We start from the raw sequence: 20,184 nt of genomic DNA on the forward strand, positions 1-20,184 counted from the left end.
AGAAAGAAGGGTGACCAGGGAAATTTCTTCATGCATTATTTCATAGATATACAGAAACCTGTTCCATCAACAAGGAGGCCATCAGGTGGGTCCTACAGAATGACATCAATGGGAGCTAGGGGTGGCAGCCAGCCCCATTCTTTCCCACTTCCAACAACAGGGTGGAGATCCAAGGACACTTACATTGGTAGATCTGCAGGAAGGTTTCCGAGAGTTTGTTGGTCATTAGTGGCTCGGGAAGATCTCGAAAATACTGCTTCAACATGTCGGCCACATCATAGGCGGACTGCCCCTCATAGCTGACACACTCTATGGTACTTTCATTCATCTGGCGCAGGGCCTGAATCCGGGATTTGACACCCGATTTTCTGAAGAGCCCAACCTGTTGGAAGAAAAACATGAAGTGTCAAGATGAAAGCAACGTCTTCCCTGCAGAACCAAAAGAGGAAGCATGCATCTGAGCTCCTGTGACTGGGTGGAACCGGCAGGCAGCAGCTCTCACCTGATCCAGGCAATGGTTGCGGAGGTAGCGCATGGCTTGCTGGATGCTCTGGGGCAGGGGCTGTCCTGTGCGCTGCACGTTCACTGTCAGAGGGACCCCGAACACATTCCGGTCCTTGTAGTCTGGAACCTTGATCCTTTTCATGAACTTGGGCACAGCCCTATTTAAAGAACATTGGTGGGAAGATGATATGTTTACTTGTCTGTCTACTGTTGTCCCTCCCTGCAGGGAAACCCTGTGGGCCCTAGATCGGCGCTACTAAGGTGGCTATTTACATTTAAATTTAAGTTAGAAAATCAGTTCCTGAGTTGTATTAGCCACATTTCAAGCACTCATTAGCCATTGGTGGCCAGTAACTACCATCTTGGACTGTGCTCCTCACCCCAGACAGCTCCGTTGGACAGCGCTGTTACAGACCTTCTCAGAACCGGGGCCGTGAGACCAGTCACATTTCCACAGGTGGGGATTCTCTTTCCACTGTTAACCCTGGGAACTGGGTCTATATTCTCAAGGGAACTGGTGGGCTTCCTTATAAAAGGGCGGCATAATAGGAACAGAAGCAGAAAACGACATGCAAGACCTTAATTAGGTGCTTCATGACAGAGCTTGAAAACAAGTCCCCTTTTGTCGTGAAAACGGATAGGAGTCATTTTTAAGTTCTTGATGAGAACCAAAGTGTTTGGGGTAAAAAGGATCAGGTAAGGATGGATGATCAAAGAGCAAACACATGATGTTGGTCAAACAAAGAACAAGCAACCCCAGAGCTTAACAATGGGGCCAAGCTAATGACCTGAAGTCAAACAGATTCTCCAGCTGATGAGCCTGGAGAATTTAACATCTTCAGGTGTCTAAATGAAGACGGAGAAGAACAAGGGGGTTTTGTAGCCTGGCCCCTGCCCCCTGGAGTCCTAAAACCAGGTCCAGCCCCCGCGGTACATGCAACAGCAGGAAACTACTGTCACTCATTTAACGCTGTCACGCTCTACAAACGACCTCTGTGAATGAGACAAGAAAGGGCCAGGACTAACAGGAAAAGAATTCTGTGTCGAATTTCTCCCTACTCCACGGATCCCACAATGTGAGGCTTTTACATTTGGTTTTGACTCACTGGAAAAACTGACCAGAACTCAAAAAGTATTACGGGCTTTCAGATTCTTGAGGGTTTGGTGGGAAGGGGGTGGACAACTCAGAAATGAGAATGTAAAATATGGAGTTTTAAATAGCCAGCAGGGAAATATGACTCTGCGCACAGAGGAACATGGCAGGAGACAGACTGCCTTGACTTCTGAGTACTGACCCACAACCACGGCATGGTACTGTTTATAGCTCTAGGAAAGGTAAAACTGAAACGCAGGGCCAAATTTGTATTGCCATACAGTTAAGTGTACTGTGTCAAGGCTATAAGTGTGTATAATACTTGCTTTGTCGGAGGAGAAAAGCCCAGCAGCGGAATGTGCAAAGAACACATTACGATCTCCACTGAGAATCTGAAGCATGTGGGGATAAACCGGTCAATACTTATTTCTGTCATTCAGAACAAACAACTTCTGTATTTAGCAAGGCTCACATAATAACGGCCTTTGAACAGGAGGTGCTTTGATGGTGAAGTTAAACTCACTACGAGTCCTGGGGAGAGGCAAGCCCAGCTACGCTGCTCCACTGACTCTCAGGCAACTCTGGCTTGCTAACAGAGCACTGCTAACGAAATAGGTTGCTAACCCATTTTTAGCAAAAACAGTAGTTGTGCAATTGGATAGTAAACACTCAGATTAGTGAAAAGACTTAAGGGTTCCCAGCTGACACTGTGGAATGCGCTGGCATGCCAATCGAGAGACATTTCTCTGTTTTGCACTGATAGTAAAAAAAATTCAGATAGGCACCTAATAGGTCATACCCATGACCCATCCAGCTCAATAGTCATATACCAAGGGCTGCATTTCTGTAAGTAATTATGGACAGTACATCTGATAATCTTCACCTTCATGCATATTTTACTCTATAACATCTTAGACTAGTGAGTTCCTTAGATTTATTAATCACAGTATAAAAGTCTTTGGTGGAAAAAAACGTAACCTAAAATCTTTAGCACAGAGAAATTTTTGAGTGATGCTATAAACAGTCACATTAAAAAGCTTTCAGAAAACATACAATAGGAGTCTAAAGCCACGTACTATACACTGAAGCATTTTAAAGTCTGTCTCATAATATCTTAAAGATCTAAACATTTTTCTCTCATTCTTTCTAAAATATGGGGTCTGTCCAGAAAAAGTCCAGCTATTATTAATATAACAAGAATGGTTTGCGTGACATCAATAGAAACTGGCAGCCAAGGAGAGTGGACTGGACTGCGCATGTGTGAACAATGACTTCACTGTCCTAGTCAGTGGGGGTAGTAGGCACCCTTGACAGAGCGTGTGTACTGTGTGGTCGTCACATTCAAAATGACTGAGTGAGTAGAGCAATGACTCTGCATCAGATTTTGCATTAAACTTGAACATTCCTCCATGGAAACTATTCAGATGATTCAGAAGGCCATGGCTATAGACAACTGGTGATTGGCAGCTTCATCACAACAATGTGCCCACTCATGCATCACGTCTCATGCTGAGTTTTTTTGGGAAAGGTCGAATCACCCAGGTGACTCAGCCCCCTTACAGCCCAGATTTGGCACCCTGTGACTTTTGGCTTTTTCCAAAACTAAAATCACCTTAGAAAGGAAAGAGATTTCAGGTCTTCGATGAGATCCAGGAAAACACAACAGGGCAGCTGATGGCAACTGGGAGAACTGCGTGAGGTCCCAAGGGACCTACTGTGAAGGGGCCTGAGGCATCCTCCTATGCATGATGTTTCCTGTATCTTGCATCTTCTTTAATAAATGTCTCTACTTTTCATATTACATGGCTGGTACCTTCTGGACAGAGCTCATATGATCTGACACTGTACATATATCAACATGTGCTGGGCTATTCCTGTCTCTGGGAAGGAGGCGTCTGCGCAATTCGATGGGAGAGTGATGCATTCTGACAACTCATCACCTGGAGAGCTGAAAACTCATCAACCAATCCTGGCCTCGACAAGGCAGAGAGGGACCGAATGAGGACGGTAGGCTAGAGATAATACAAGGATAGAACTGTCACATACTCAGTGCAGAGACAGCCTCGGGAGCGGACCGAGAGCATCTCCAGTTACCGTTCACGGAGCGGTTTAAACTCTTACCAGCTGAAGCCATGCTTATTAGAAGGTGTGTATTTCTCCAGCAGGGCAGTGAGCTTGAGGAGCGAGTACTTCTGCAGCAGGTTCATCTGGGCCACGGACTGGCAGTTAATCTGCAGTGAGACCGAGCTCAGGCTGGGCCGATGAGAGCTCTGGAAACTGTGCCACCTCAGCCTGGGCCTGCGAGGGAACAGCGGGGCAAAGTCAGGGAGGCCACGGCTTTTCGCAGGTAGTCACGAGGTCAGCGATGGGCCGCTCACCGGCATCTTATCTCAGCAACCAAGAGAACTCAACTTTGAAAATAATATAACATTTACCATCTTAACAAATTTTTAAAAATATTTTATTATTTATCTTTAGAGGGACGGGAAGGAAGGGAGAGTGCAAGAGAAACATTGATTGGTTGCCTCTCGCATGCCCCCAACTGGGGACCTGGCCTGCAACCCAGGCATGTGCCCTGACTGGGGATCAAACTGGCGACCTTTGGGTTCACAAGCCAGCACTCAGTCCACTGAGCCACACCAGGGCCATCTGAACCATTTTTAAGTGTACAGTTCCGGAACATTAAGTACATTCACACTGTTGTATAACCATCCACAGAGCCTAATTCATCTTCCCATGAAACAATACCCGTTCTTTTGGGATGTTAGGATTTCCTGGTCTGCCTCTTTCTCAGGCACTTCCATGGCTACGAATGCCCGACTTCCATGATCCTATTTCCCCTACACACCAAGCAGAAGCAGTCCTTTTCTGATGGCCCCTCCCTAGTCGGGAGAGGGAACCCAAGCTCTTACCTGTTGGACCTTGTCAGGGAGGCCCCAACCCCAGAATCCCTCCTCTCCGGGATGTCAGAGGGCTCTTCAGGTTCATTCAGCGAGTTTCCTGTGCTGTCCAGGTCGCTGGGTGTGGCTCGGTCGTTGTCCACATCCAGGTGGATCTGTTTGGGAGAGGACGGGCACGGAGATACCGAGTCCAGGGCTGAGTCCGAGTCTCCCTCGTCGGAGAACTTCTCTGACCACTGGTTGACTATCCTCTGCATCCCGTTCACGTGGTAGAGGATGTCATCCAGCTCGGGGAAGATGTCCTCGTTCTCCAGGTCGGCCAGGTCCCCTGAGCTGGAGTAGAGGATGGAGCCAGGCACGTTGTCATAGATACTCAGGCGGCTGCTCATGGAACTGGAGGAGTTGCGTCTCTTGAGCTCCTTGGGGCTGTCGCTGCTGTTTTCCCTCCTCAGGCTGATGTGGCCAGGGCCGTGGAAGCTTCCAGTCCTCCAGTTCACAGAGCTGTTATTCCCCGAGGGAGAGAAACTGCCATTGGAGAGGGCCTTGGGGAAAGTGCCAGGCTTGTGGTCTTCTGGGATGTAGAACACCGTGTCCTCTGAGTATCTCCCGCGGTTCCTGAAGTTCTGTTCCACGACGTTGCTGAATGTCGACTGACTGAAAGGGTCGAAGCCCTCTAGGTACATGCCCACCCGCTTGTTGCAGGCGCTGAGGCTCCGGGTCCTGGTGACCGGGCTGGGCGTGCTGACGGCGCTGCTGGTCTCCGACTGGCTGCTGCTGCTGCTGGTCTGCGTGGAGTTGGAAACGCTCCTCTTCCGCACCAGGGGCACATTGATGTGGTTGCCGTTGAGGGCGGAGATCTCCACGCAGTTCAGCTGCTTCAGCTTCTCCTCGTCCATCCCCTCCTGCAGGATGGGTCCGCTGATGATGAGCCCCAGCTTGGAGGGCGCCTTGTGCTTGCCGTGATGGGAGCCCTTGAGCTTCAAGCTCTCCATGCGTTTCAGCAGGCTGCGCGTCTTGGACTTGGCGTTTTTCTCGTGGCCTTTCATGCTGAAGCTGAAGCTGGACAGTTCCTTGGGCGAGGGCAAGCTGCAGAAGGAATCGTCATTGCCGACAAAGTTGACGGAGGAGGAGCACACGCTGATGACGGAGTTAGTCCGGGGCGTCGCAGTGTCCCCGCTGCGGGGCCCGTGGGTGGAGAGGCTGCCGGTGCTGCTGAGGCTGCGGACAGAAGCCACCTCCTGCGGCTCGCTGAGGTCCGTCAGCATGCTTTCATGGCTGGGGGCGCTCTTCAGGTGGGGATCCTCTGGGGAGCCCGGGGCTGAGTCCTGCTTTGGTGAAAAGACATCAAACTCTTCAAGCCGGGACCACCTCTTGCTGTCCCTCTGGAAAGTCCACTTGCCACTTATTGCACAAGGCTCATCCTCATCCGAGTCCTCACTCTGAAAAGACAGAATAAAGCCATTCATTCCTGGGACAGGCAAACAGCAGGGAACAGGACATGCACTGAGGTCCTGGGGTTCAGGAGACGGCTTATAATACACCATCAAGGTCAATACCCCCCTTATATCTTTATTCTATCATTAAAAAAAAATAACAACTATGTATGTGAAAAATGTAACAGGAAAAAGCCTGACTAAGTGTTTCAAGCTAAATAAGAGTTATTTTATGGCAACTCTGGGATCTATAGTCTGTTCTTTAATTGCTCACAGAAGAAACCTCTGAGATCTGTGAAAATTCCAGGCATGCAAAATATTTTGAACTGGAGTCAGCAGCGGGTAGGACGCCCTCTGCTCTGCCTTCAATTTTGCTGTCTGTTGATAGTGTGTGTTTATATTCCCTTCTGTAATTAAAAAGGTAGTTTTCAAACACCAAGAAGCATGGTAACTGAAGTCTCCAGCCACCCTAAGAGTCCACAAGCTCTCCTAAGAGACACAGGGACGCCAAGCAAGATGAGCTGCCCCATCTTTTCAGTCCGATACTTTTCACTCTCTTACCTGCTGCTCTTTTCCACTCCTTCCCCCACTAGACACTGGGTATCGAGTTAACGCCACAAGTGTCCTGTGAAGTTTCAACCTCAGACCCCCTCCAGGCAAGTTACCAAGGCTTCCCAAATACCCGGTCCTGACAACATGCAACCTTCACGAACACCAGGTAACGTCTCTGCTGATTAGGCTTGATTTACGGGCAGGGCTCAGGGTTATGCTGTAACACAAGCTGCTGCATCTGAGCCTTTCAGAAGGAACGCCAGAAGGCATGCATGATTCAGTATGATGTCTATCTTTCCCACTGGTGTGGGAAAAGCCATACGGCCCAGGCCTCACAGGACAATGACTCAAGAGCATTAAACGCTGACTTGTTGCCTTGTCTCCACAGCTCAGTGGGTCCTGAGGTTCTAGTTCATTTGTTGAAAAGGTTTAACTCCCCCGAGAAGGCACCTTGTTGCAGGTCAGGGGCTCCAGGAAAACTAAAATGTGTGCTCTGAACAGTCAGAAGTATGTTCTTCAACCAAACTTGTTCCTATTTACTCTAATTTGCGATGCTCACTACCCCCACCTCTTCTCCTACGATCTCATAAAAGGTCCCCACATTTCATACTTAGAAGAAAATACCATCCAACTCAATTATGTGTTCCCACCACATGACTAAATGTGTGGGATTCGCTGCCTTCCCTTCTCTCCCAATTCCTTTCCTCCCTTCACTCAAATCTCTGCAGCTTTGAAATGTACTTACTGTTATATATGGGAACTAGTTTCTGTAGGGAGCAATGCAAAATCTGCTATAATGCCTTAAGCCCCGGCCCTTTAATATGCAGTAGGCATTGAGTTAATGAGGCAAAATGGGTAATTTGTTTAGATAAAAAAACATAAGGAAACTCACAGATACAGAGAAGAGACTGGCGGTTGCCACAGGAGGGGGGCTGGGCAAAATGGGTGAAGAGAGTAAAAAGGTACAACCTTCTCATTTATAATAAGTAAGGCCGGGGGATGTAATGCAAAGCACAGTGGCTATAGTTAATAATACTGTGTTATCCATTTGAAAGTTGCTAAAAGAGTAGATCTTAAAGTTCTCACAACAAGACACAAAATTTGCAACTATGTGTGGTGATAGATGTTTAACTAGACATACAGAGGGGGGGCCCAAAGAAACCAGAATTTACTTACAAAAAATTGTGTATTTATTCTTTCATGTTTAAACTTCAGTCGCCTTCAAGTACTTCTCTAGCTGATGCAACACTCAAAACAGTTTTTAAACTCATCGATTTTGATGTCTTTTAGTGTTTCTTCCACTTTTTGTTTCCCTTTGAAGACTTTTTTCATTGGGGAGAAACACAAAAAATGGCGCTCGGAGCAAAATTGGGTGAATGGGGAAGGTGGGGGCACAGGGGTCATGCTGGTTTTGGTCAAAAACTGAACACTCAGTGCAATGTGGCAAGTGTGCTCGTAAATCATGAAATGGGCAAACGTGTTGAAAGTTTTAAGAAAAAATTCACTGAAGCCAAACGCAGCCTCTCACAACAACACCAGCTGGTATACTGTTACACATGGGTTCCTAGAACTCTCACCTAGTGGGGGAAGCCTGTACTACATGGGACCCACCTTCCAGAAGATAATTCTGTCATTTTGGGGGTCCCCCCCTTGTACTGTGGAGATCATTTTGTGACATATACAAATATCCAATCATTATATGGTACGCCTGAAACTGACAGTGTTATATGTCAATTATATCTCAATTAAAAAATACAGTAGGAAAAACAATTTATTGGCTGGCTGCAGCTATTGGTCTCAACTACATAAGGCTACTATATACACAGTCTTTGGTGAACTTGACTGATTTATAACACTAAAGGTGTCTATTTTTTGAGAACAATGAAGTAAAAGTTTGAAAACAAAAACTATTGCAAAACAAATTTTATATACTCACTCTCTTCCGATGAGGACTAATTTCCAGTTTCATCACCGCACATTTGTTTAAAGTATTTAGACGCCTATAGAGCAAAGAAATAACATTAGGAAAAACAGGACACTGCTGATGAATGGGTAAATATTTTTTCCCAAACAGGTGACATGTTTAATGAATTTTGTTGAATCCACTAATATCTATAATTCAGAAGAGCATTACAAACTTCTTTAAAAAGTGAATAGCTTAAAAATATCCTTATATTTCTTATTTTTTTTCATTTAAATTTTTATTTTACCATTACATAGTAAAGTGGTACACTGCTATTTATGATATTGGGTTGGACAAAAAGTTCATTTGGTTTTTTCCCATTAAGATGGCTCTAGTAGCTCTTAGTTGTCTTTAATGTCATTCAAAACAATTCTGTTATATAGTATGGTGACAGCTGTCAAATCAACATGTATTTTTAAAAACTTATCAAAATTTGTGCTCTTTTGTGTGGCCATTTTGATATTGATGATAGAAGAAAATATGCGACATTTTTGGCATATTATGCTTTATTATTTCAAGAAAGATAAAAACACAACTGAAATGCAAAAAAAGATTTGTGCAGTGTATGGAGAAGCTGCTGTGACTGACTGAATGTGTCAATGGTGGTTTGCGAAATTTTACGCTGGAGATTTCTTGCTGGATGGTGCTCCACCATCGGGCAGGCCAGTTGAAGTTGATAGCAATCAAACTGAGACATTAATTGAGAACAATCAACATGATACCACATGGGAGATAGCCGACATACTCAAAATATCCAAATCAATAAAGTTATTGGTGAAAATGAAAAATGTGTCTTTTATTTTACGGAAAAAACCATACAGACTTTTTGGCCAACCCAATACGATCAGGTGCTTCTTGTTCTTCATGGAATAAACAACTCATGCGCCCGCCGCGAGGCGTGGCGCCCAGTGCCAAGAAATACGGTAAATGCTGGCGAGGTCTTCCTTCATGGAACCAGTAACAGCAAAAAGGAATCAAACAGAGTCATTGGTAAAATAAACGCTGTTCTACCTCAAGTCCAAATTCACATAAAAAATAAAACCATTTTACTTATCTCCACTAACTAATAATCTTAGCCTCTTAGAAAATTTACTGAGTTCTTAAAAAGAAAAGTTAGTGTGTTCTTATATGGAAAGAAGTTATTACCCTATTCTTTTCACAACTTTCTGTGTCAGTGAAGCATAATGTTTGGTACAGTTACAGCAATAGTGCAGCTGATTACTAAAAAGCTTGTATACTGAAGCTTGAAGAATCAAAATCTTACAGAGTTCAAAAATGAGCACGTGGGTCAGATTCTTCTTTGGAACAAGAGTCATATTGTAACTCTGAATGTTATTTAAACTTAGGTATATAGGTTAGTTTCATTAAAAATGAAATACCTAAAAAAGAAAAAAAAAAAAGAAAAAAAAAGAAAAAACAACCCCAAACCCCCACTGGTATATAATGAAATAGCTGCAGAAAGAAATCCTTACATATGCAAGAATAACTGATATGCAAAAGTGGGAAGGATAGCTTCTCAGGCCCCAGTTCTTTCTACCATCTTCCAGACATCACCACTTAGTATTCCTCAAATGAACCTTTAATGAATCTGCAGCTTTACACCATCTGTCTTCCAGTCTTTCCTACAACTGCAATTCCTCCTTTTCATAGGATAAGGGCATTTAATTCACGTGGATTGAAACCCACCCTGAGACCTCTTCCAGGTTTTACATTTCTAGTCCTGCTCTGGCAACTTGTCTACCAATTCTGACATGCAGGAGGATAGAAAGTATTTCTGCCTGCTGATAAGACTGCCTTTGATTTCACAGATTACGTGGTAGCCTGTTTAGAGAATAAACAAAGATAATCCAGAGTACCTACGTTCAGGAAAAATTCCCTGTTGATAGGAAGGGGAAGAAAACAAGTAACCAAGAAAAAGCCCACAGATTTTCAAGTGAGTGGAAAAAAGGTCCCTCTCCAAGAGGCATCATTATTACCTAAAGGACTTACACACCCACAGTGTTCTAGTTCTCAAATGTTTTCAAGATTTACAGAATCCGCACTGGCTACAGTTAGTCTTAGGTCTGGGTTTCATTAATCACACCTGTAACCAAACACCCACTTGACTTCATTTGGGCTTTACTGGTTGAGTGGTGTTTATAACACAGTTTACTAGGCATGGAGGCCTATGGGGGTGCCAGAGGGCTTACTTCACAAACTCTAGGTTTGAGTCAAACAAAAAAGACCCAGGAGGCCAGTTTTATAAAGGTCAACATTATCTTTTTCTGTTGGTGGTGCCATACGATTGGCCTTCCCATGTTGAAGCCCAGAAGTTATCCCCTGGGGTTTGTGTGGGATTCATCTGTCCCCGAGGACCCCCAAGCATGCCCACTGGTGGGGACGCACCTACTTAGATAATAGTTCCAGCTACACCCATTGGGGGATCGTTCTGGGTTAGACACTATGCCTGTACCTCACAGGGATTGTTTCACCTCAGTCCTCACAACAACCGTAAGGTACAGATATTATTATTGAGCTTCATTTTATAAATGACAAAAAATCTTGTCTAAGGCCACATGACTAAAACATGGTGGCTCTGGCGCCCCAAAACAGTATTTTCTTTACTCCTTTCTAAAATAAATGTTAATCATGATAATACAGGGAGCAGCTAATATCGTATGGGTCTTCAAAGGAGTCGCAGAACACTGACATCACACCATCTGTCCAGAAGCAGGTCGTTCCCACCCCCAGGGCCCTCAAGGGCTCAGCCCCAGAGGAATGTGTCAGTCTTATCTGCTGGGCAACTTGTACCCAGCTCTGGAGGGGGAGGGTGGGGAGGGATGGGCCATCAAAGGTTCAAGAGCTTTACTGCAGGGAGCCTCCAGCGCCCTGATAAAAGCAGAGCAGGCGGGCTTCTGGGCCTCCTACTCAAAAAGAAAACTGGGAAGAAGTGCAAGAGAAGAGTGAGGAAAGAAAAAGAAACAATTCTCCAAGACCTGACAAATGAATGTTGTTCTAGCTCTTAAGATGACTTTTTGGAATTAGTGCCATTACTTTAAAAAATGGCTTGCTTCCCTCTTAAGAGACCAGAAATAGTAACAAAATTAAAATCTACTAGATGTTAGGCTGCTTTGCATAGCTTAGGCATTTCAAGGGCTGTTTTAGAACAACAAGCAGACTGAACATTATAGTAGGCATATCTATCATTATATGATTATCACCTTACTTATGCGATTCTTTGGAGGATTTATAGGAGTCAATTGTAACTCCAAAGGCAAACAGCAATGTGAAGTACTTTTCAGAAGCTATAGAGACAAAGAACACTTTACAAGGTAATCTAATAGCAGGTCGCAGTTTGCATATTGTCTGCATATGCTTCAAGACAAGCGAATCACTCTCTTGGTATTAATACTGAATGTGACTCTCATAATCTTGGCTTTATCATCGGGATTGAATTAGACAGCAAAGCTAACAAGACTGGGACTAAAGCCAATCTCTCCAAGGAAACCAATACATAACTCTTGTACCAGAGTGAGCGCAAGAACGTCGGTTAGCACTCCAAATCCAAAAACAAGAGTAGTTCCATAATTATAACTTTTGGTTGTTACCAAACTTTATATTTAAGAAAGAATCATCATCACTCTCAAGAAAACTTAAGTCTACAAGTCTTCTGCCCTAAGTAGACTATGTTTGGAAATCAGCTCCTACCAGATTTTTGACCAAAGGATCTATAAGATCAGCAAATGTTGTTAAGTGTACAAATGTTTATAATAATCTTTCAACAGAACACTAGTGTGTGCATGGGAACACTTGTAACGTGTGTGTGTGTGTGTGTGTGTGTGTGTGTGTGTTGGGAGGGTGATGGCAGGAAAGGAAAATTATGTGAGAATTACTTTCTTAAAAGTAAATTTAAAAATGTCTCATTTAAAGTAAAAATATTTGATATTTAATATTTTATTAAAGCAAAACTTCAACTGAGTTTCTGTAATGATGCTGACATCTGTATGTAAAATCAACTACTCAAAAGACTTCAACAAGGCGAAATTTCAAACCACACTCCAGATTCATGGTTTGCTGGCCCCTGAACTCCATGGGCTGAGAAAGCCAGGGCAGAGGCCAGCAGCAAACGAGAGGAATGTATCACAACTGTCAGTAAAACCAGGATCTCCAACTGCTCGGCTGCCGGCTCAGAACCTGTACAGCATTTCAAAGGAAGATGCTTAAACGACCCTGTGGATGGCTCCCACCTTTTTTTCCTGGAATATTTGTGTAGGCCTCTCATAAAGAGAGTCATTTGCCATGAAAAGTCTATTTATGTGAACATGTGAATAGCAGCCATTGGGTTTTCCATTACAAACAAGTTGATGACTGTTACTGTGAATTCTGAAGGTACATATATGTGTGTATGTGTGTGTGTGTGTATTTTTTTTAATTTATTTTTTTGTTGTTTTTCTATTACAGTTGTCCCACATTTCCCCCCATTGGTTCCCCCCACCCAGCCCACCCCTTCTGTATTTTTAAAGAAAACCCAGTTTCAAGCCTTCCTGCACGTGCTCCCTTTTGGGCGTGAGATATAAAGCTCTTTGACAGTTACCACAGCATTCCCTTCTCACATACGCGCTGTGAGGTATTCGAATTCCTAAGCTGTTGCTATTGATCAGGGCCCCACTCGCTAAGCGGCTGAAAATGGATCAAATGGACGCCGTGGCGCGACGCATACATATTTCCTAGGCTACGTCGTAGGAGTGGCCTCATTTCTGTGTTATCACCAATGATGAATTGGAAATAAATTAATTCTGCCGCACAGCTAAGCATAGAAACATTTTGAAAATGTCTGCAGTAGTGCATATTCCAGATGCTGCCTCGTTCCCTCCCCGACTGCACAGGTTTTCCGTTCCGGAGGACAGAACTCTTGACATTACACACTTCAGCGCGGGGCTTGGAACTAGGTCCCTTTTGGAAAGTGTGCACAAACCCCGGACATGGCTAAGCCCTCATTTAACTTGGACCTGAAAAGTGACAGTGTTTCTGTGGTTCATGGGGCACTTTTTTCCTTTCCTAAACCAAGAGGGGTAGTCTATTCCATCTTCCATTGTGAACATCCTACCTATCTGTCCCTAAAACCGCTGCTTAAGTTAGCTGCCTTAAAAGCCACTGTATTACAAAAGAAAGGCAAAAAAAAAAAAAAAAAAAATAGTGCTCTCACAGAGATATCATTGCTTTCTTTGCCAACCGAGTGGAAATAATTGCTGGATATATCATTCTATCTTTGTACTGTTTTTCCAAGTCAAATACTGAAATGAAAAGGAAATTTATTTTAATTTTACAATCAAATCAGCATGTGAATTTTGTCTATGTATACATTTTTTCCAGAATCCGGCTTTCACGGCTTTACAGGTGTTGAGAAAAATGACAAAGGATCAATGAGTTAAAATGAACAAATTGTCACGAAGTTTGGAAGGATTATCAGGATCCCGTCACTGTCTGCTGCATATTTTATTACTTTGGCATTGATAAAACCCAGCCTGGAGATCCCCCAGAATAATGAGCACGGATGTCTGACAGTTGTAGGCACAGGTCACGTCAATGCCTGTGTACTGTCCAGTCACGGCTGGGTTGGATTACTTTACAGCCTTATGTAATACTATTTCTCTGTTTTGTACCTGGAAAAGCAGAACAGGTTTGGAGAAGCTTTTCTGGAATTCAAGCAATGATCCTCCTGACTCGAGTACGTCATAACCCCCTCCCCCAATTTATTCCTCTGAATGTGGTATTTCCATCGACCGTAACAGCAGCTTTGACTCTGTTAGGGAGCTTGGTTGGGGCGGTGCTGTCAATCAATTACATTGTCTTTTCAAAAATCTTGTTCCAGGTTTCTAAACCATGTGATGTGCAGCTAGCTGCCTGAACAATCATTGGTGTCGAATAGGGCACGGTATTATTTGAGTACTTCCTAGGGCAGTAAATAATAGGATTTTACTTCTTTTAATTAAAAGGTCTATGATTTATAATGAAGTAAATCACTATATCCATTTGCTAATCAAAGACCTAACATAATTAGTTAGAACAAAAGCGAACAAAACCATCTTGGTGACAACTCCAGTGTTTAAAAAAAAAAAAATGAAATAAAATAAAATGCTCAAAACATTGTCCATTTACCTGCACAAAGCCTCAATGGCATCTCTGTCCAAAAAATCATGCTCTCTCTTGACCAGGGAAATATCAATAGGAAACAGGAGATCTGAAAAGACAAATACACAGAAAAACAAAAACAAATATATTTACTGAGCACCCTAGGCTCTTGCCAAACTAATCCAGTTTATGAAGGGGTGGGCAAGGGGGTTAGGAAGAGAATATTACAAAGTACTTTTGAACACCTACTGTGTGCAGAAGAAACACCCCATTCCCTATCAAGTGCTATGGGAGAATAAAGCAGCTTAAGGCAATTCTGTATCAGTGCCCTAAAGGACCTTAGGATGTGGTTTGGAGACTTATGTATGTCTTCTGGCCAAAGTGAAGTGGTTCAAAACACTCTTCCATCTTTAAACAAATCAGCAAGCAATAGACCTATGTTATAAATGATAATTTAAGCTAGAATGAATACCAGAAGGATGCTCCCTTTTAATGTGGTTGGGTTGGCCAGGGAAGAGGTCATGGAAAACCGGGCCAAGGAAAGATATTGAGAACAATGGCAAGTGGTGGTAAACCAAATCTAACCATTTGCGCAACATCAAAGCCAAGGAGAATTCAGGATATGCTCGTTTTAAACACATATTAGCACTTCCATGTTTTTTTAGGAGTTTATGTAAGAAGGCCAGCTATAAAGCTGCTGTAGAACAACAGAATTCCATATCCCTTAATCCGTAGAAGAGTTTAGCACTCTTGGAATACTGAGTTATATCAGAACTGAAAGGCAGAAACAGTCAGCTCAATGGAAGAATTCATTTTTCTCTTCCTTGTTGAAAAATCCTCCTCAAAAAATCCAAGGAGAGTAAAGGGAAGCAAGCACTGCTAGAAATTTATAACAGCTCTCAAATTGCCATGAGATAAAAGCATGTTATTCTTCAGAGGTCCAGCTATTAGGGAAAATAATGGTCCTCGCCATATATTACAGAATGCTTCATGAGTAATTTATTTTCTAAAGATAACACTTAAGAATATTCTATTTTTTTTATGATGTTGAAAACTAACATGAGTGTTATAGTCGATTTTTTTCCCTAAAGGCTGGAGTTAGATTATTCATACTGTTTCCTGAATGAAGTAGCAATAGCCCAAAGATTTATGAAGAAATATCTGAAATTTAGTATTCCAGGATTATATCTCGTCATTCCATTAGAGACCAAGTCTCTTAGGCAAATGATTAATGGCACCAATATATAGTGGAAGTAAGAGGGAGGGCTTAGAGTGACTAGAAACTCCTAGTAAACACAAGCAAGGCAGACTGCAAAGCTGTCTAAAGGTTCTGCCATTGCATTTCACTTTAACAGACACCAAAAACTCTAAGTGCTGACATTAAACGTATTTTGAATCATTCCAGAGTATAACATCAGATCTATGAATGCAAATTAAAAAGTTCACTTGCCTCTTAAGGGTATATTAGACAGCAACTATGTTATTTTAGCAGTTTCTAACTCGGTTTACCCAGGGCTGTATTTTAGAGTACCTACCTAATCCAAATTAATTTTAAAATTCTGTTTTTAAAAAAATTCTAGGGTTGATAGGGGCTAAAAGCAAGAGAGGAGTAAGATGATTTAATTAATACTTTTATTTGCCTAAACTCTTTCCTAAAACACGATGCTTTACTGATGTATAGAAGAAGTTCTCAGAGTTCTTCAGGTTAGGATTTAAACTTCCAGCGTGGGTTTAAAGGCAGGAAGTAAAAACTGCCAAGGACCAAAATAAAGCTGAACAGGAAGACAAGGAATGTGTGGGCTGGTGTGTGGAGTGTGTGTACTATGCACCCTGCACACAGTGGCAGGAAGAAGGGGGGGAAATTACAGTTCAGAACAATACACCTCAAAAGTAGGCTTCTGCTCCAAAAAGACCCGAAAACACCAAGGGACCCCGAAGTGTAACCTGTGACATGCAGTCTGCATTTGGGATTTGCAACGACCTTAAGACAGAGACTGGAACTGGGTCTCTGCCAACATACCCATCACAAGAAGTGCTGTTTGGCAGCAAATCAACACCAAAAATGGACATAATTGAAGGAAATTTAATTTCTAAATAAGAGAACAAAAGGAACAAAGGACAGCCCTGTGACTGCCACTGCAAATGCAATTACGTCCCCTGTCTCCAGTAGAGCTGTGAACTGGAAATCCAATAGGCTGCCGGCCCCTCCCCCCACAGCCTGCTGGAGGACAGAGGTCCTCTTCATGTTAACAGGTCAAACATTCTCTCTCAAGTAAAGATAAGTACCTCCATCATAATAAACATGCAGGCTAACCAAATATCTTAAAAAAAGAAAAAAGAAAAAAGTAATTGGAGATATTTTCTAACAGGGAGGAGGTGTAAAATATTTTATATAGTCTCACAATAAAATAATTCCGAATCCATGTTCATAGGAAACTCAGACATTCAATTTGGGCTACAATAAGGAAGACCAGGTATTGTAAATCTGGTGATGAATTAATGTAGCTGAGTGAGCTAGAGAAAGAAAAATATCTATGGTCACTGCCTGGTTTGCTCCTGGGGAGTAGTACCCCCTCCCCCAACCCAACTCCAAATCCCTCTTAAAGGCAACTTGCTGACCATGCCCAGCATTTCCAAGCTTACACACCCTATTCCTTCTTAGCCTGGGCTCATGGAATTTTGCTCAGGTATTAAAGAAGGTTGGTTGTGACCCCTAGCTCCAGCTACAAGAAGCAGTTTGCTTGTTCTATTATCCTAGAAGGAGAAAAGAACTAAAGACGTGTTTTAAAATCATTATTAAAAAAAAAAAAAAGATTTTATTTATTTATTTTTAGAGAGAGGGAAAGAGAAAGAGAGAGAGAGGAAGAGAAACATCCATGTGAGAGAGAAACACCAGTGGGCTGCCTCTCATACGCGCCCCGACCAGGGACTGAACCTGCTACCCAGGCACGGGCCCTGAGCGGGAATGAAAGCAGCGACCCCTTCACTTTCTGAGACGACACCCAACCAGTGGAGCTACCCTGCTTGGGGCTAAAATCGCTCTTTATTTTAAGGAAAGTGAACACCCCTGGTGAAAAAAATTTAAGTGACATCATTTGAACTGGATCTTATAGATAACTTGTGGCATAGTGGGCAGTCTCATAGTATCTCCTCCCGATTCTTAGTTGATGAAAGATGTCTTTTTAAATGTCAATCAACCAAAATTACATTTGCTTTTTGAGATTTTGACAATCCCTTAAAAGTTCTTTGAGGCTAAATAAACCATGTAGCATTCACCTTGTGGGTGCAGAATTAATACCAGCTGCCCGGTCACCTGAATGGCTGGCTGGAGGAATGACAAATAAATAAATGAGAGACACCTAGTGCAGTCATCTCAGTAGTATTAAGAAAACAAAGAATGCTCAGTTTGGAAGAAGCCCTGAAAGTCATTTCATTTCATTTCAATTTAGAATCTCTATTCACCCAACCTTTGCTTGGAAATTACTCCTGAAATGGAGTTCACTAGTTCACAACTGTAATTACAATTAAATGATCTAATATCGAGTATAATACAACTCTCATTTAAATGAACAGCCTGTTCATCTCTTTGTGCAGAGCACACACTGCCCATACAGGGCAGGCAGAGGCTCAGCACGTGATCGAGACTCGAGGTGCTCCTCATCCTTGCCCTCACACCTGAGTGATCCCCAGGGTGTTGATGAGAAAGTGAAATAGTAAAACTTCAGCCCAGATCCTAATTATTTTGGTAAAAGGCCAATTTTTCTTAATTACAAAACTGAATGCCATAGAAGAAATAATACTCGCCCTGGCTGGCATGGCTCAGTGGATTGAGTGCTCGCCCGTGAACCAAAAGGTCACCGGTTCAATTCCCAGTCAGGGCAGATGCCTGGGTTGCGGGACAGGTCCCTGGTTGGGGGTGTATGAGAGGCAACTAATCGATATATCTCTTACACATTAATGTTTCTCTCCCTCTGTTTCTCCGTCTTTTTCTCCCTCTTTTCCCCTCTCTCTAAAATTAAATAAATAAAATATTTTTTTAAAAAAGAAAGAATATTCATCAAATGAAAATCTTAAAAAAGTGAAATGCTTAATTACAAACTGCAACACATGAGCAATAAAGGCTTAGCATTCAGAATAAAGAACTCTGACACATCATTAAGAAAAGCACAATCCACTCAGGAGAAAAACTGGCAACAGATTTTACAGAAGAGCACACAGATGTGGCCAGACAATATGAAGAAACGTGCATTATACATTAATCATCATGGAAATAGAAGTCAAACTCTGTAAGATATAATTTCATAATCATTTGATTGGCCAAAATTAAAGTCTGATAATATCAAGTGTTGAGAATAGGGGTAGGAGTAAAAATCGGTACATTTTTTAAAAACCTGCACTATCAAATCGAATATACATATTATTACCCAGCAATCCTACTTCTAAGTATGCATGCAAGATAAGTTACTGTACATGCACCGCAAATGTACAAGAATGCACAGGAATGTTCAAAAAAGCAGTTTATGAAAACAAAACAGAAAAACCAAAATGCCCACCAGAGTGTGTATATGAACAAACTGTGTTATATCCCACACTGAAGCATTCAGCACACAACTGTCGGAGCAGTACTGGGACACAGCACAGGGGGCACACAGAATGCAAAAATCTTAATATAAGAAGGGACAACATTAGATCCTACAAGATTACGTAGAGCCCAATACCCTTTTTGTAAAGGAAAAATAAGTTTACAAACATAAATTTGAGGAAAAGGCAACAAAACTACATAAAAGGAAAGCAAGAAAATGATGAACGGAGGTTTCAGGATGATGGTAACTTTGGGTACAGGAGCGGCAGAGGGACCAAATGGGAGAGCACGTGGGTGTGTCATTATCAAGATCCTAGCGTTTGTTTTGAGTGGTGGGGGTCTTAGGTGCTTGCTACATTGTTATTTTAATAAATGAAAAAGTTAAGGAAATAATCATGTCTGAAAATAAATCGCAGATCTGTAATAATTATGAACCAAGGATATGATTATGCTAATAAAAAAAAATCATGTTCCCAGCTCACCTTCATAAAGTTGTGCGTACTGGGGGAACCCTGTTGCCCGTAGCCAATCACAAGCTTCTTTGGCTTCAATTTCTGCAGTAGAACACAAGATAAAATTGTTAGTCACATGTACCTTAGCATGTCTCTTCTTCCTTAATGAATTCCGGTGTGGTTATGCAAGCAAAACACGGATGTCTATTGGTAACAGATAAACCAAAAAACAAACAAACAAACAAACAAATGAAACCCCTTAATTCAAATGATTTAAAATTGTGTGCATCTTTTCAGACCTTTAAAAACGCATATAATGACCAACTTTCCTTTAAAAAAAATTAGGGGTCTCAGAGCTAAGTCATTCTGTGCTGCTTCTATGTTCTGGTTAGAAATGATCTTGAAAATAGGGCATGAGAAAGTTGGGGGATCAGATGATGAACTTTCAGCCCAGCTGGCCTAACTTGGTTTACTTTTCAGAGCCACAGAAGGCCACCAAGTACATCTGACACCCTGGAAGAGAACTAGCCTGATCCAGGGAACAGGCCTTCAGCCACCTAGTGGGGAGCACGTTAAAGCCACAGGCACCGTGGC

General features: G+C 42.6%; 1 protein-coding gene across 3 annotated transcripts in view; it reads right to left on the reverse strand.

The window, feature by feature from the left end:
* LOC149996539 (rho GTPase-activating protein 7) overlaps window positions 1–20,184 on the reverse strand; it is a 349,033-nt gene that overhangs the window by 9,649 nt on the left and 319,200 nt on the right. For all 3 annotated transcript variants that reach the window (XM_090258850.1, XM_090258851.1, XM_090258852.1), the window contains 7 exons: window positions 19,621–19,692; window positions 14,584–14,665; window positions 8,419–8,482; window positions 4,510–5,936; window positions 3,719–3,895; window positions 503–662; window positions 184–382 (listed from right to left, as the gene is read on the reverse strand). In XM_090258850.1, the coding sequence (XP_090114976.1) occupies window positions 184–382; window positions 503–662; window positions 3,719–3,895; window positions 4,510–5,936; window positions 8,419–8,482; window positions 14,584–14,665; window positions 19,621–19,692 (2,181 nt within the window). The remainder of the gene's footprint in view (window positions 1–183; window positions 383–502; window positions 663–3,718; window positions 3,896–4,509; window positions 5,937–8,418; window positions 8,483–14,583; window positions 14,666–19,620; window positions 19,693–20,184) is intronic.

The sequence above is a fragment of the Furipterus horrens genome, unplaced genomic scaffold (assembly GCF_987537825.1).
Source record: "Furipterus horrens unplaced genomic scaffold, mFurHor1.1.pri manual_scaffold_12, whole genome shotgun sequence".
NCBI lineage: Eukaryota > Metazoa > Chordata > Mammalia > Chiroptera > Furipteridae > Furipterus > Furipterus horrens.